The following is a 16,953-nucleotide window of genomic DNA, read 5'->3' on the forward strand; positions in this document are numbered from 1 at the left end:
CCCCAAGATGGCGCCCGAAACCCGGAAGTGAGCGCGGCCGCGGCGAAGCTCGGAGAAACGGAGGCGCCGCGGGCTCCGCGCCCGGCCGGACCCGGGTCCGAGGTGAGGCGCGCCTGGCCCCATCCCCCGGCCCGTCCCCGCCGCCCCCGCCCGGCTGAGCCGCGCTCCCCGGCCTGCGCGGGCCCTGGCACCCCGCGGCCGCCCCCGCCCCGGGCCGGGGGTTCCGGAGTTCCGGGGTTCCGGGGCAGCGGGCGCGGGGAGCGCGGCGGCGTGTCCCCGCCCTCCTGGGCGACCCCCGACAACGTCCTCCGCTGCGATCCTGCGACCGCGTTGTCCGCCGTGAACTCTCTCTAACCCTGTCCTCCTCGGCGACCCTCGACCTTGCGCTGCTCCGTGACCCCCGCCCGACACTCGCCTTGGCGTGAACTCTGAACCCAGGCGACTCCCCAGCCTTTTCCTCTCGCTCTCCTCGGCGATTCCCTGACCCCTCCCGTCTTGGTGATCCCCGGACTTTACTTTGGTGACCCTTGACCCTGCACTTCTCTGTGACTCTCCTGCAGTTGGTGACCCCCTCCTGACTGCTCCTCCGTCATTCCCCGACCCCTTTCTTCTTGTGACTCTCCAGCTCCATTACCTTAGCCCCTCCTTTTCTGGGTGACCCCTGACCCCAGGCTGCTTGCAGATTCCTGCCCTTCCTCCTCAGTGTCCCCTCTTCCAGGACCCCTCCTGTCCTGACTTCTCCACCCTGGGGCTGTTGTTCCCTGTGTTTCCACGGGTGGGATCCTGTGGCCTTGGGATGGGGTCCTTGCTGGTATTAGCTGAGCTGGCAGAGCAAGTTGGGTGGGAGTGTCTCCCGGAGCTGGCACTGGAAACAGCCCCCAAGGATGTGCTGGGGGAGGTGGTGGGCAGAGGGCTGCCCGGACTTGGAGTGGGTGGAGGAGCATCCTGTGACAGTGAGGCCCCTTCCCAGCACCCCAGCACTGGCCGGGAGGGGCCGGGGTGGGGGAGCAGAGGCGTGGACAGCCAGGCAGAAGTGTCTCATAGCATCGTGTTGTTAACGTCCTGGAAAAGGAAAAAGAACCGAGCGTGTGAAGTGTGTGTGCCCCCCCCTTGGCTTCTGCTTCCCGGAATGCGCCTTGGTCCCTCCTGCCCTGGACATCCTTTCTGCCTGTCCGCTGCCTGGCCCGGCCAGGTTTGTTGCCATCTGCTTGCACGCGGGGCAGGCCTGGACGTGGCCTGGGATGGAGCTTGCTGGCAGTCGCGGGGTGGGGGTGGGGGGGTGCGGGTGAGTGTTCCACGTGTGGCGAGGGGTCTGGTGTCGGACGGACTTTAGGTGGGGACCTGCCTACCTGCTGCCGGGCCAGGTGATCCAGCCCTGAGCCCACCATGGTGGGTCTGTCCGCATATGAAAGGTTCGAGGGAACTGGGGCTGGTCCCCAGGGGCTGGAGAGCCCGGAGGGAAGAAAGGCCACCTGTCAGAGGCGTGAGACTCCAGACAAGTCAGTGGATGTGAGGCCCGCCCTTCCTCCAGGTTGGGCGGCCAGGGCTGGACCTGACCCTGTGTTTCCGTCCCTGCCCTGGGCCCTCCGTGCCTGGCTCTGTGGGGAGCTCTGCCCTCAGGGACCCTTGTGAACAGAGGAGAAGCTGCGGGCCCCTGTCCTTGGGGCTGAGACCTGGGGCTCTTGAGCAGTCTGGAGAAGCCACCGCCAGCCCAACTGCACCTTTTCTTCCAAGCGCCCTGGATTTTCCCAGGGGAGTCCCCAGAGATGGGTAATGGCTGTTGAGGACTGTCTGCTTGGACCCTGGGTGGGTGGTCTGGGGAAGGGTGGTCCTGGGACGCCCCAGGGCCGGGGAGATGCAGGCAGGCGCCTGACAGACCCTGGGGAGCCTGGCGAGTGTGAGACACCTTCCCCAGGGACAGCCAATGGGGACCCAGGGGAAGGCTGTCTGGGATTTTGGAGGGCTGGAGGGCCCTTTGTTTAACTCTGTGAGATGTCTGCTCACACCTGCCTGGAGCCCGACCCACTGTGTGTGTGTGTGTGTGTGTGTGTATGTGCACGCACACATTGAGGAGATGTTAACTCATTGGCGGCGGGATGGTGGGCCCCGGGGCCCAGATGAGGGGCCTGATTTCCAGGGGAGCCTCGCGGCACAGCACAGAAGAGGCAGTTGGCTTTGAAGTCCAGGTGGGGTGGGCCTCAGGTGTGCAGCCCAGGGCCAGTGCTCTCCGGCTGCCTGACCACCTCGACCTGGGTGGAGTGGGGGAACGGAGCTGGCCCCCACTGGGAACATGACCAGCCCAGCTGGCCCAGCTTGGTTCTAGCAAAGTCTCAGACACCCCTCCAGCGGGGGCCGGGCCGGAAACGCTGACCCAGCACAAGGCTCTGGCCACGTGAGCGAGCTGGGCTGGGAATAAAGAGGCAACTGTGCCCAGTCCCCAGAGGCCGCCTCCCTCCCAGGATGGCCTCCACCCTTGAGGCTTTTACAGAGGCTGCCGGGGGCGGGGATCTGCTTGTTCTCCGTGCGGGGGTCTTGTCATCAAAAAGAGGCCTCTGGAGGCTGACATACAGAGTGGGGAGACAGGCCCCCAGGGTGTCAGCACAGTTCCAGGGGGTGCGTGTGTGTCTGTGTGGGTGTGCGAGTGCATGTGTGCAGATTCGTGTGCAGCAGTGCACATACATGCCAGAGTATGCACACGTCGTGTGAGTGCCACGTGCACAGGTGTGCATGCGTGTTGCACGTGTGCATGCATGTGAGAGTGCGTGAGTGAGTGTGTGTGTGTGTGTTGCATACATGCGATCCATCAGTGGGCAGGCTTGGAGCATCTCCAGCCACTTTTCCACAGCCAAGGGCCGTGTGGTCAGATGCGGGGAGGGCTGGTTACGGAAGGCTGCCTGGAGTAGCCGAGAGCGAGGTCACTCAGGCCCGGTCCAGGCCTGGCCAGCCCTGCTCACCCACCATCTCCACATCTGCCCAGCCTGGGTGCGGCCTGGTGTCCTTGGGCCCCCTCTCCCCTGAGTGGAACCCCAGTCGCTGTCCCTTGGAACTACCCTCTCCCCTGCTGCTGACAGGTCAGTCCCACATGGGCGACCTGAGCTGGGCTGGGGAGGACAGCAAACTTCCTTCATCTTCCTTCCATGGTGACAGCCACCAGCTTCCTCACTGGGAGGTGGGGCCGCCCTGCCCTCAGGCGGGTGACTCAGGTGAGGGTGATTTCTGAGGCTCTGGGCTTGCCAGCCCCCTGGGGTGGGGAGCAGAGCTAAGGCCTGTCGTTTATGTACAGCGACAGGGACTGACTTTGAGAACACGATGCTCAGTGAGAGAAGCCAGACACAGAAGGACACACAGCGTGTGATTCCACTGATGGGAACCGTCCAGAACAGGCCAATCCAGAGAGACAGGGAGTGGGTTAGTGGTTGTCAGGGGCTGGGGAGGGGGTGGGGGGGACTGCTGATGGGAGTGAGGTTTCTTTTTGGGGTGACGGAATGTTCTGAAACTAGATGGAGGTGGTGGTTGCAGAAGTCTGTGGATGTACTATACTAAAGGCCACTGAATTGTTCACTTTAAATTGGTGAAGCGTATGGCATGTGAATCGTGTCTCCATAAAACAAAGAAGTGTTTAAAAAAAGAGAGATAGCAGGGCCTGGCTGGGCCCTCAGATGCCCAGTGCTGCGGCCTGGGGTGAGCCGGCGTCAGCTGGCCCAGAGCGTGGAGGTCTGTCTTCTCCCAGCCCCACAAGGAGGGCAGGGGAGGTGCCGTCTGCCCATCTTATGGTGGGTGAACGAGGCTCCCCTGGGAGCCCCCAAGCCCCAGCTCTGCCCTGACCGCCACCGACAGGAAGCGGTCTTGCCGGGACGTGGGCCCTGGTGCCTGGGCCGTGGTGGGAGGCCTGGGAGCCCCTCCCTGAAGCCCAGCCCTGTGGGAGGTGGCAGGCCCTCCTGTAGGTTCCCCTGATTGGCAAGGACACCCCCGCATTCACCCGTTAGGTGACTTGTCCCCTCCCAGGTCGGCTCAGCGCTCCCACTGTGCAGCCCACGGGGCAGAAAGGGTGTCCCCCGCACAGCAGGCAGGGACACCACCAGGGAAGGCATTGAACTTGGCCCCGCTGTGTGCTAGGGCGGGGGGGGGGCGGGAGTGGGGGCAGCGGTCGCCCCGCGCCTCCCTGGGTCCTCAGGCACCCCCTCCCTCCAGGCAGGCGACCGCCCCACCTTCCACGCTGGCGCCTTCCCCGCTTGCCTCGCCCCGGGCTGCGCCCTCTCCCCGCGGGCAGGTACCTCCCTCCGGGTTGGCCTCCATCCCCATTGCAGCCAGTCCCCAAGTGAAACCGAAAGAGGCCTCGCTGGCCTCGCTGCCAGGTCCATAGCTGGCGCGGGAGCCGGGCCACATTCCGGAAGGCCGGCGCCTGGCATTTCCCGGGAGCCGGGGTGGGAGTTGCAGCCCCTGGGTCAGAGGCTGACACAGGAAGCGGGATGGAGGGGGACGGGAGGAGGGAGCGTCTTGGGGCTGCTGGCGCAGTGAGCCTGTGTGGCTGTGACTCATCGCCGGATGGGGATGCGGTGAGAATCCTGCGTGGAGTTGGCCGGGAGGCGCCAGGAGCGGGTGTCCCCCAGCACCTGAGGTACGGTGAGGAAAGGCTGGCGCAGGAGCTGAGACAGTGGTGGGGGCAGGACGAGCCTGAAGGATTGGCCCTCAGCCCTCAGCCCTCACCTCTCGAGGACGATGCAGCCCTGTGGCGTTGGGGATCTCGGAGCTCTGCAGGGGCCGCCAGCAGAGCCGCTCAGAGTGTCTGCAAAGCTCTGCGTGGCCTGCACGGCTTGGGGGCGGGGCTCGGCCCTGGAAGCTGCACGGTGGGGGCGTGAGACACTCCCCACCACCCACTCTCGGCCGGCCAGGGTGCCACAGGGTGTGGGGCCCCTCCTGGTGTTGCCTAGGGTATGTCCGTGGGCCAGGGCATTTGGGGGCAGTTCCGTGAGATTCAGGCCCTCCAGAGGCTCAGCCACCGTCCTGGGCGCCGGGCTCAGGGTGAGTGAGCCTGCAGGTGGGCGTCAGGTTGCGCTCAGGAGAACCCTGGGTTGTGGGGGAGCTGGGTTGTAACTGGAGAGTCTGGCAGCTCTGCCCCCAGCGCCGTGGGCACCAGGAGGAAGGCACCCCATGCTGGGACTGCACCCCAAAATCCAGGCCTGCCACTCCCCTTGCAAAACTAGCCCTTCTGGAAGCCCCGGGCCACATCCCTGCGCAGAGGAGGCCCCGCAGCCCCTCTGTGGCCCTGAGGAGGTTCCCCGACAGTGGCGCCACCTCCAGCACCTGTTGGGTGGTACCATGCACAGGGTCAGGCCAGACCCGACCAGGCTGCCTGTCCACTCGTGGGCTGTGTCCTAGCTGGGTTCAGGGGTCTGCTCAGTAACGGCCCCAGAGATGCCCCCGACCTGGCACCGGGACCTGCAGACGTGTCACCCCACACACAAAGGCACTTTGCTGGTGGGATTAAATTAGGGGCCCTGAGATGGGAAGGACCCTGGACTCCCCGGGGGGCCCAGTGTCATCACAGAGTCCTTATAAGCAGAGGACTTCCTCCATGGAGGCTGAAGGGGACTGAGTCGGAGCTCAAGGGGCCTCCATATGCTGCTGCTGAAGCCGGGCTGCAGCCCCACCTTGCCGACAGGATCAACACCAAGCCGGGCCTCCGGAGACCCAGAGGCGAGGGCCGGCGAGCTCGCCTGGAGTTCTGACCTGCAGGCCTGGGAGAGGGCCTGAGTTTGTGGTCATTCATCTCGACAGGAGAAGCGGATGCAGGCTCCATCTGCTGTGATTTGGGGCGGGTGCCCTTTGGCTTGGGCAAAGGTCTCTTAGGATGTTCTTGGCACCAGGCTGGACCTAAGGAGCCCAAGGAGGGTGCTGACAGGTCTGACCACTCACCTGGGACTAGTGCGACCTGGCTGTGGGCAGCACCAGCCACTGTCTCGCTCCGGACTCTCCGAGGAGCTGGGTAGAGAGACCTGGTGTGCCAGCTGGCCTGAGACACTTCTGTCATCAAGCAGCAAGCGACAGGCGGGACAGACTCTTCTCTCCACAGAGCCTGGACAGACTGGGGCACATCAGTGTCAAAGGGCTAGGAAGTTGGGCCTGCTGAGATTAGGCTTTAACATCCACTCAGGGGAAGAAGACCTGGGGGTCAGAGGAGACCACAAGCTCAGTGTGTCTAAAGCCTTTTATTTTATTTTAATTATTTTTTATTTTTGGCTGTGTTGGGTCTGCCGTTGCTGTGTGCGGGCTTTCTCTAGTTGTGGCGAGTGGGGGCTACTCTTCGTTGCGGTGTGCAGGCTTCTCGTTGCGGTGGCTTCTCTTGTTGCGGAGCATGGGCTCTTGGCGTGTGGACTTCAGTAATTGTGGCTCGCGGGCTCTAGAGCGCAGGCTCAGTAGTTGTGGTGCATGGGCTTAGCTGCTCCGCAGCATGTGGGATCTTCCCAGACCAGGGATCGAACCCGTGTCCCCTGCATTGGCAGGTGGATTCCCAACCACTGCGCCACCAGAGAAGTCCTTCTAAAGCCTTTTTTTGTGTGTGTGTGTGTGTGTGTGTGGTACGCTGGCTTCTCACTGTTGTGGCTTCTCCCGTTGTGGAGCACAGGCTCCGGATGCGCAGGCTCAGCGGCCATGGCTCACGGGCCCAGCCACTGCGCGGCATGTGGGATCTTCCCGGACCGGGGCACGAACCCGTGTTCCCTGCATCGGCAGGCGGACTCTCAACCACTGCGCCACCAGGGAAGCCCTCTAAAGCCTTTTAAAGACCACGAGTAATCACAAGCCCTGAGCAGGCACTTCCCAGTGGAGGAAGCCCACGTGAAGATACCCTGCCGCTGTTGGCAGCCGCTCCACACATGTCCACGTGGACGTAGGTTAGAAGGTCCGCCAGCAGCAAGGTGGGCCAGTAGGCACCACAGCTGGAGCTCCATCCTGTGGGCTCTCCCCTGGTAAAGCTGGACCACACCTGAGAGTGGGGACCAGGGGACGGGGCCCCAAGACCCAGGCTTGGTATCCCCAGCTGTGACTAAGGAAGCTCCCGGTCTTCAACCCCATTCCCCGCTGGGCCCTCAGGTGGATACAAAGGGCTGCGTGCCCCCAAGCTGTGCCCTCAGGGCTGGTGGGGGCACTGACTGTCCTCCTGAGGGCTGTAAGGCACTGACTGACAGGTCCTTATAGATTTGGGGTGGCCGCTCTGGGTGTGTGAGTTGCTTTGTGAAGCATCTGCCCTGCCGTGGGCCATCAGAGCACCCCAGGCCGGCTGTTCTGTGCCCACATGCGGATGGGTCTGTGGGTGCGGACACAGCCAGTGCAGGTGACCCCAGGTCGGTGCCTCTGGGACTCAGCCTGAGAGTCTCCTTTTCTGCATAAACATTCAGCAAATATCGCTCTGTCACCTGGGTCTGGGGTCGGTTCTGCATCCCGGGGTGCAGTTTCTCCTAATGGCTGGCCTTGCCCTCCTGTCCTCTGGTCTGTCCGAGATGCGTGGGGGGAACCCTGACACCCGCCGCCTGCTTTTCTGGCCAGGGCCTGTCCTCAGGCATGTGCCTGCCCCCGTGGTGGCTCCTGGGGTAGCGGCACCGTCCCTGGGTTGGCGTCCGGGGTCACCGTCCCCGTGGCCGGCACCCACGTGTCTGGCTCTGCTGTGGTTGCCCTCCACCCAGGGCCTCCTCCGTGTGGCCTGGTGTTGACTGTACCGGGCCGGGGCCAAGGCTCTGATGCTGCGGCCCCATGATGGGGGTGGGGGCCAGGGGGGTGGTCTGTGTCCCAGTAGGCTGGGAGGTTTTGGAAGAGACTGCTTGTCACTTCAGCCACCCGCTGGCAGTGAAGTGTGGGAGCTGGGGAGCCTGCAGGTCCTCCCCCCACTGACAGCAGAACTGGAAGTTGGACCCCTGGCCTTCTCCGCAGGCCCACCTCGTCCTTCTTGTCCCAGACCATGGGGCTCCCCGTCCCGCCCGATGGGCGTGTGCTCAGGGTCCGGGCCCTCCCCACCGCTGGCATCCCAGGGCTGCTGCGTTCCGCAGGCCTCCTGGGAACCCGTGGAGGTCCTGGGTTGCATGCTTGGTGCCAGCCTCGCCCTGGTCAGCGGTGTGCCCAGCTCCGGGTGGCGGGAATTAGAGCCCAGTGTCAGGGTGGCTCCTTGGCTCTGCTGAATGAAGCGGCCGAAGGAAGCCTCCCCGTCCTGTCCGAGTGTCCGGGGGCGGCCGTAACAGCTGACCGCACACTTGGCTTAAACCACAGAGGTTTATCCTCTCCTGGCTCTGGAGGCCAGCCATCTGAAATCAAGGTGTGGTAGGGCTGTGCTCCCTCCAGAGGCTGGGGCAGGGGGTGGCTGGTGGGGGAACTTTCCCACCTCTTCCAGCTCCTGGGGCTCCAGGTATCCTGGGCCTGTGGCTGCAACACCCCGGCCTCTGCCTCTGTCTTCCCGTGGCTTCTCCCTGTGTCTCTGTGTCCAAATTTCCCTCTTATAAAGGCACAGTCTTTGCGTTAGAGCTGCCCTACTGCAGTATGACCCCATCTTAACTGATTTCATCTCTGAAGACCCTATTTCTAAATGAGGGCCTATTCCCAGGTTCCTGGTGGACACTGGTGTCTCCAGCACACCTCCTCTGTCCCACCACCTCCCTCTTGCACACTGGGTCCTGTCCACCAAATCCCCATACCCCCATCGCTCACCAGATGACCCTGTGTCCCCATGCGTCCCACCCGAGTACCTGGCCTGGTCAGTTGGTGGGGAGGCCCCTGAGGCTTCCCTCCCTTTCTGGCCTGTCCATGGAGGTGACTGTCCAGGGGCACGTGCCCTCCTGGGGGTCCTGAGATAGCCGAGTGGTGCCAGCCAGCCCAGGTGGGACCTCAGTGCATGGCCGGTGCCCCCAGGACAGGGCCCCATCCCCTTGCCCGAGCATCCCTGTCCGTCCGTCCCTCCGACTTCAGCACCGAGCCTCTCCGGGCGCCCCCACTGGGGACTGACCCCAGGCTGGCTCTGACCAGCAGGGCAAGAAGGGAGCTCCCCACCCCGGCCCTCCCCCAGATATCCCGGTCAGCCCAGTCAGGGCCCGGCCAGGCCTCCCGATTCCACCAGGGCCTCTGTCCCCACGAGCCCCCCACTCTGCCCCCTGTCCCAGGATCCCAGGGCCGTTGCTCAGAGCCCAGTGGAGGGGTGGCCAGAGGGCTGCCGTCCTGTGGCCTGGAGGAGGCCAGCAGGTCCCCGATGCCTGGAGACGCAGTTCCTGGGGGGCTGGATAACAAGTGGCCAGCGGGGCCAGGCACCACCCGGCAGGGGGTCCGGGCGGCCGATTCTGAGGGTGCTTGGGGGGCTGAGCCAGTAGCATGCATCATGGGGTGAGACCCAGCGGCCTGCCCTGGGTACACCGGCCCCACGGTGAGGTCCGGCCAGGGTGATGGGGTGAAGTGGGCTCAGCCAAGAGGCAGGGGTGGCTGCGGTCACCTGCCAGCTGGGCGCATCCTGGGGGTCCGGCTGTCCAAGATCTCGCCTCTTCCCACGTTCCGCCCCCCACCCCCCTATCATCTGGTCTGGGCCACCAGTTCTTTGATCTTTCTCTTTTACGATGACTCATTTGAAACCTGATCTCAAAAGGAAATCCTGCAGGTCAAAGCTGGGTGGAGCATGGGCCCTTCCCCGAGAGCACCTTGTGGGCACCCGCCTCCGCACGTGTCATGGGGCTGACATCTAAAAATACACTCTGGCCCGGCCTCCTTCAGCCCCAAGGCCCCGCCTGGTGGGCTCGATCCTGGGCGGCTGGAAGCCCCCCAGGGACGTGGCGAGGCCACCCTCAGCAGCTCTAGGGCTGGCGACAGGGTCCTGAGCCCGGGGTGGGGCGGGGCTGGTGGGGCTGCTCAGCAGAGGTTGGAAAGTGAGGGGATGGGTGGGGGGACCGTGTTTGGGGGCTGCCCCAGTGCCAGCACTGGTGGGACAGGGGAGCAGGAAGCCAAGACTGTGGAGGTGGGGGTGGGGAGATGACCTTGGGCCTGGTCATCGAAGGACAGGGACACCATAGGGGTGGCCCTGGGGGCATGGGGATGGCGATGGGCACAGTGTCGACCCCTCCCCAGCCCCCAACAACTGCTCTCTGTCTGTGGACTTGCTTGTTCTGGACATTTCCCATCAGTGGAATCACCCACTGTGTGTCCTTCTGTGTCTGGCTTCTCTCACTGAGCATCGTGTTCTCAGGGTCCGTCCACGTGGTAGCAAGTGTCAGGGCTTCCCCCCTTTGCGTGGCTGAGTGATGCCCCCGTGTGTGGAAGGGACCGCGTGCTGTTTATCCGTCATCCGCTGGTGGGGGCTCGGGCTGTGTCCAACTTCTGGCTGCCCTGGTGACTGTTTAACTGTGTGAGGAGCTGCCGACCCCCAGGCGGCACCACGTTCACTCCCACCCACCGCGTCCCCCCCGCCCCATCCCTGATAATGGTGCCCAGCAGACACCTTGACTTGCAGCCACGTCGCTCCCCTCCCCACACCCCCCTCCAGGTCCTGGTCTGAACCCCCTGCTTGGCGGGGTCCCCAAGGCATGCCCCCCGCCCCGTGTCTTTGAGAGGACAGGATGTACAGGCTCCGTTACAGGAACTCCCACCCAGTCATGGAGCCCTCGCTGCGGGGACAGACCTCTTGCTGGGGGAACGTGATGCCCTGGATGGCAGGTGACGGCGTGGGGCCTGAGCCTGCTGGGGCTGCTACTCAGGACAGGGGCCACGGGGGCCACGCAGGCCTGGCCTGCAGCCAGTGGGGGTTCCTTGGGCACAGCGCGCCCTGGGGACGGCCCGGGGGTCTCCCTCCCTTGCTTTTTGGCTGTGGGCTCTGGATGGTGCTTCCCAAGAAAGCAGCCCCGCCCTCCGCGGCCGCAGAGCCCGGAAGTGCCCGTGAGTGGGACGGGGTCGGAGGTGCTCGGGGTGTGGCTGCCAGGAGAGGGACGCTGTGGAAGCAGGAGTGTCAGTGGGGTTAGTGGGGGTCTCAGGCAGAGAGACACATGCCCTGCACTTGCTGCAGACAAGGGACCCAAGGGACACAGCGAGCCGGCCTGCCTTCCGTCCCAGGTAGATCTGCTGAGGGGTCCCACGAATCGAGGAGCTTCCCGGGGCCTCCGCGGAGGCAGCGGTCACTGGAGTAGCTTGGGATTGTGGAGGCTCTGGGCTCCACTGAGCGCCAGATGAGCCTTGTGCTCATACCCGAGCAGCCCTTCCTCCCGATGACCAAACCGAAGCTCAGAGGAGCTCAGGCACCCCGAGTTGTGGGAGGTTCTCTGACCCTTAGACGCGGAGTTGGGCTTTGACCGTCCGCCCGACCAAGACCGTGGGTCCCAGAGCGGCCTCGCATCCTCCTCCTCCCGCCGGGTCCGGCCTGCAGGAGGCTGGGGGCCGTGGCACTGGCGGCCGGCCAGCAGCTGGAGCCCAAGGCCTGAGCAGAGCGGGGCGGCCCGGCCCCCGCTCCCTTCCTGAAGGGCTGGACGCAGCTGCGGGCTGTGGCCCGGCCCCCGGGCCCCTTTCCCTCTGGGCCGCAGGGCGAGGCATGCACAGGCCGGTGCAGGCGGCCCTCCCCACCCCCACGGGATTGCACAAGCTGTCCGTGTGCGGCAGTGATTACTGGAAGTCCCGAGGATTTCTTCACTCAGGGCTTGGCCGGGAGCGCCAGCCGCCTCCCCTTCCTGCCTCCCCTGGTGATTAACGTCCTGGGGCTGCTCCCTGAGGTGTGCTCCGCCAACCTGGGGTCCCTGCTATCCGTGGCGGGCGATGGGGCCTGGGGTCCCAGGCCACAGGCGGGTGTGAATGGGGGTGATCGCGTGGGGCTAGGTTGGCCCCTGCAGCTTTTCCCGGCTGGGTGGGGACCCTGTGCGACGTTAGCCCCATCCGGGTCTGGGGGCTCTTCCCCAATCAGCTTGGCCCCAGCCACCCGGAGACCCTCGGCAAGCCTGACCTGGTGGCAGAGCTATGGGGCTGCCCGGCCCCGGTGGGGCCCCCAGCTCAGAGCTGCTGGCTGGCTGGGCTTCCTCTCTGCCAGACGTGCTAGGCACAGAGGGCCGGGGGTGCGCCCCACCCCGCGGCTCATGCTGGGCTCCCAGGGCTCGAGGCCCACTTTGTGGGTGGAGGGAGCAGCCCCCGGCCAACATCATTCAGGGGCCGGAGAACGAGGGAGGGAGAGCGGTGGGGCCTGGCCACCCGGAAGGGGTTGCCCTCACCCTGGAGGTCCCAGCCCGGGTCCCCAGGAGGGGGTGGCCGGACAGCAGGAGGGCCACCCCGGCAGCACTGCGGTGCTGGGAGCATCAGCTTGCCCCCCACGTGGATGGGGCAGTCAGAGGGGCTGGGGGGACATCTGCGGGGTCCCCTGGGGGTCCCGCCACCCCCCCAGCCTGCTGACCCTGTCCCTGGAGTGCGCCCTCCCCTGTCGGGATCAGAGGGCAACCTCAGGACATGCGTGTCTTTCCCCAGGTCATGATGCCACCACCACGGAGCAAGAAGCCCAGATAGATGCCCCTGCGGCCCGGCTCGTGGAGCCCCCCGATGCTGGCAGTGGGGCCCACCATGGACGGGGAGTTCCCTCCGCACGAGCCTCCACCAGCCGGCAGTGTCCTGTACAGCCCGCCGCCCCTGCAGACCCCGCTGTGCGGGCCCAGCGTCCAGGTGAGCGCAGCCCTCAGGGTCTCCTCCCAGCCCCTCGGCTCTTCTCTGGTGCCTCAAGCCCATATCCCAGCCCCCAGGTTTGCAGGCAGGACCCTCCGGGGGCTCCCGTTGCCCCCAAGTCCCTCACGTGTTAGCTGTGAGGTTTCTCCTTCCAGGGCCTTGGCTGGCCCTCAGGGGATGCTCGGCCCAGGCGGCTGCCCTCACCTGCCCTCACCTGCGGGACATCGAGGGCTTGGACCACTGCGGCAGGTCACACTCGTCCGCTCTGCTTCATCGCTTCTTTCTTCTTACTTTATAAGACTTTATTTCTTAAGCAGTTCTAGGTTTACAGGAAAATGGCGCAGCAAGTTCTCGTACACCTCTCCCCTCCCCACTTCCCCACGGTTAACATCTCACACTCGTGGGTGTGCTGTGTGCCAACCTGGGAGCCGGTGCTGGCCCAGCATCGTTACCTAAGGGCCACGGTGACATTTGGTTCACTCTTGGTGTTGGATGTTCTGTGGATTTTGACAGATGTCAGATGACCCACATCCACCGTTATGGCATCACACAGCGTAGTTTCACTGCCCTAAAACCCCTCTGGTCCCCACCTGTCCATCCCTCCTCCCCCCAACCCCCGCATTGCTGATCCTTCCCCTGGCTCCAGAGACCTGCCTTTTCCAGAATGTCCCAGAGTTGGAATCACAGTGTGTAGCCTTTTCAGACCTGCTTCTTCCACTTAGCGATGTGTATTTAGGGTTCCTCCGAGACTTCCTGGCTTCATAGCCCATTTCTTTTTAGCACTAAACAACTTTCCATCGTCTGCATGTCCCACGGTTGCTTCCACCCACTGAGGGACAACTCGCTTGCTTCCGAGCTCTGATGACTGCAATAAAAGTACCGCGAGTGGTAAAATGACCCTAGGGGCCGGGCCTTCTCATATCACAGAGGGTACAAGAGGCCTCGCAAAGAGAAGTGTCCAGAATCCTCCAGCGAGTCAGGCCTGGAGCCAAACGGGGGCTCTTTCCCTGCAGAAAAGAAAAGAAGCCGAGTTTCTCTGTGTGGGGACTCGAGCTGCCAGGTGGGGAGACCAGATGGGGTGCGGGCACCAGGGGGCCCCGTGGGCTGCGGCAGTGACGCGTGGGGAGAGAGAGCAGGGATCCAGCTTGGGGTTGGGAGAAGCCGGGCCCTGGGCCTCGGGACCCAAGTGGAGCTCCGGGTTGAGGGTCCAGAGCTGTCATGAGGCATCCCAGACCCCAGAGTGTAGCCTCAGACGGGGCTGGGAGGTGCGCACGAACCCAGGACTCACTCTGTGCATGGCTGTGCCCAAAGAGCACAGTGCCAAGCCACACTGAGCGGGCCTTGCCCGTCGGCAGGGAGGGAGCAAAAGCGGGTCACGGCTGCAGACCCACCCGCAGCTTCCAAGCCTCGGCTGATGGCCAGAGCCTCCGGCCAGGGCCCCGGGCGCACGTGTGCCAGGCCAGCTGTACCCACAGGGCCCCTGCCCTCCTCAGCCCCCACCTCCCTCCAAGCCTCTGCCTGCCCACGCCCACCCTGAGGCTCTCGGATGCCCCGGTGCCATCCCACATGCGGCACAAAGCGTGCTGCTTCCTTGGGTGCTATGTCGTCCTGTTTCGCAGGCTCGGAGCGCACGCTTGTCATTCTTATAACGCCTCAGGATTCCTCCTCCTCAGCATCCCATCATTTGCCTAATTATTTTCCTGTTGTTGGGCCTTTGGGGTGACTCCAGTTTTTTCTGCCACTATAAATAGTGCCACTGCATTTTCCTCCCCCCTCCTGGATGAGTCCCTGGGGGTGTGTTTCTGGAATAGAATTCCTGGGTCAGAGCGAGCCCCAGCTTGGGCGGGTTTGCAGAGGATGGAGCTGTTATACAGAGAATGGGCTCCTGCCACGTCCCGTGGTGTTGACCCAGGAAGCCGACTGAGGGCCAGGACATGAGCTCTGTCTGGACAGCCCGTGTGGACCAGAGGGGCTCAGATACTGGAATTGGGGGAGGGATGTCTGGAACAAGATAGGGACCCTTTTACAAGGGAGGTGCCACGTGGAGCCCGACCTTGGCTCCGAGCCCTACTCCAGGCAGTCAGAGCCAGCAGGGCAGGCTCCCCAGTGCCCTCCAGGGCTCAGGCTGTGCCCAGAGCCTGTTCCTCTCAGGCCACCGAACGTGGGGATTGCCCCTCAGGCCACACTGGGCCTGGCCCAAGAGTGACCAGAAGCCCGGGCAGCCCTTGTAGGCTGCGGGCATCAGTGTTGGCACTGTGCTCCTTACTTCTCTCTTGTGTCCTGCCCGAACCAAGCTTGTAAGGAGGATCCCAGGGTGGAGCAGGCGGGGAGTGGAGCTGGCCCCAGGGCTGCCTGGCAGGAACATGCCCCCAGGACTGTCAGTGTCCCTAAGGTGGCCAGATTTAGCAAATAAAAATATAGAGCCCGGTGAAATTTAAGTTTCACATAAACACAAATAAAATTTTAGTACGTGTGTGTTCCATACAGTATTTACACTAAAAATTATTTTTTGTTTATCAGAAATTCCAATTCTCGTTTTTTTGGGGTTTTTTTGGGGGGGTGGGTTTGCGGTACACGGGTCTCTCACTGTTGTGGCCTCTCCCGCTGCGGAGCACAGGCTCCAGACGTGCAGGCTCAGTGGCCATGGCTCACGGGCCAGCCACTCCACGGCATGTGGGATCTTCCCGGACCGGGGCACGAACCCATGTCCCCTGCATCGGCAGGCGGACTCTCAACCACTGCGCCACCAGGGAAGCCCCCCCAATTCTCGTTTTTTATCTGGCAGCCCTATGTTATCTGCCACCCTTGCTGCTCTAGCAAGAATATCATCTTTCTTCATCAGTTTGCACATGGCCTAGGAAGCTTCTGGCTAATCTCCCAGGGCCTGCTCCTTCCCAGAAGAGGGCCAGCCTCTCTGTCTCCAGGCAGGCTCTGATTGGCTAGCTGGGGTAGGGGCCCATCTTTGGACCAGTCTGGTCCCACAGGCCTGCCCTCTGAAGGTGGAGTCACCCCTCTGGCTACAAGTGTAAAATCCCGAGGAAGGCTCTGATTGGCTGGCCATGCTGTACCACCCCTGTGGGGTGGGGCTGGATGTCCTTGGTTGGCAGCCTTGCCAGAGCAACGTGCTGGGAGAGGAGGTTGGGGTGCTGGGTAGACAAAGTCATAAGGGACCCTCCCCAGCCTGAGGCCTCCCCAGCCTGAGGCCTCAAACTCCTCAAGGACCTGGGGGTCCCCTGGTCTGGGAGCTCCATAGGGACCACCCCAGGCCCAGTCTGGGTGCAGGTGGAGAAGGTTGGTGAGCAAGGGACCCCTTGGTGCCCGCCTCCCCGGCTGTCCCCTTCTGGGCCCAGACTAGAGCCTGGACTGGCCTCTAGTTCGGAGGCCAAGGGGCCTCTACCAGTTGATACCATCTCACCACATCTCCTACATACCTCTTCTCTGAGCTGGATCATGGGGAAGCAGGCGGGGCCCTGTAGGCAGCCCAGGGCTGGGGGCACAGTGATGGAAAGTGGGGCTGGCAACCCCCTTGGCACAGAGGGGCGGTCCCGGCCCCCCAGGCTGGTTCTGGGCCAGTACTAGATCAGTGAGTCCCGAGGGGCGAGTCTTGTGTGGCCAGGGCTGGCACAAGTGGGCATGGCAACTGTAGCCAGCGGGCCTCCCTGATGGAGTTTCACGTGGCCAGCAGCCCATTTAGGGCAGGGACGCAGCACCCCGATTCTACAGAGGGTGTGAGTGTCCACAGCCCTACCCCTCAAGCCAGTCCTGGCACATGCTGCCCCTGCTGACCTCAGGCTCACCTTCCAGCCACCCTCCGTTCCCCTGGTGTTTCCTAAAGCAGGTTCCCCAGAACCCCTGCCTGTGCCTCACTCCTGGGCCACACGGGCTTGGCCTCTGGGACCTCTGAGAAGGCCGGGCTTCAGACCTGCCTGGAGGGGTTGGGCTGTGAGAGTCTGGCTGGGACAGGGCCGTCCACAGTGCTGGTGGGAGCCCCTCACCCTGACCTCAGCCCCCGCCCCTCTGAGAAGTCCCCTGCCCCTCTCCCCGACCTACCCGCTGGCAGGCTGCGCATCTCACTCATGGGTGCTGCCCCAGGAGGGACTCTTACTGTCTTGCTTTGCACAGGGTCCCCTCCTCCACTTTCTAGAATGCAGGCGTCCAGCCTGGGCTCCTCAGGCCCTGCAGGGATTCTGGGGGCCCTGCCAGTCCAGAGTCGCGGCCATGCCCGCCATCCCCTCCCCGGCTGGCTCCCAGACCTGCTTGTGTACTGACCAAAGCCTTCCTCTTCACCACAGCCCTCTGGGT

The 16,953-nt window shown here is 63.8% G+C and overlaps 1 protein-coding gene across 5 annotated transcripts in view; it reads left to right on the forward strand.

Moving 5' to 3' along the window:
* The window catches only part of SBNO2 (strawberry notch homolog 2), a 43,357-nt gene continuing 26,404 nt past the window's right edge, over positions 1–16,953 (forward strand). For 2 of the 5 annotated variants that reach the window (XM_081233350.1, XM_081233354.1), the window contains exons 1-2: positions 1–102; positions 12,460–12,651. In XM_081233350.1, the coding sequence (XP_081089476.1) occupies positions 12,499–12,651 (153 nt within the window). In that variant the 5' untranslated portion in view covers positions 1–102; positions 12,460–12,498. Of the gene's footprint in view, positions 103–1,068; positions 1,193–4,514; positions 4,619–10,957; positions 11,071–12,459; positions 12,652–16,953 lie in introns of those variants that run through there. The other 3 variants (XM_081233352.1, XM_081233351.1, XM_081233353.1) reach the window with 3 other exon arrangements.

The sequence above is a fragment of the Mesoplodon bidens genome, assembly GCF_964165515.1.
Source record: "Mesoplodon bidens genome assembly, chromosome: 4".
Lineage (NCBI taxonomy): Eukaryota > Metazoa > Chordata > Mammalia > Artiodactyla > Ziphiidae > Mesoplodon > Mesoplodon bidens.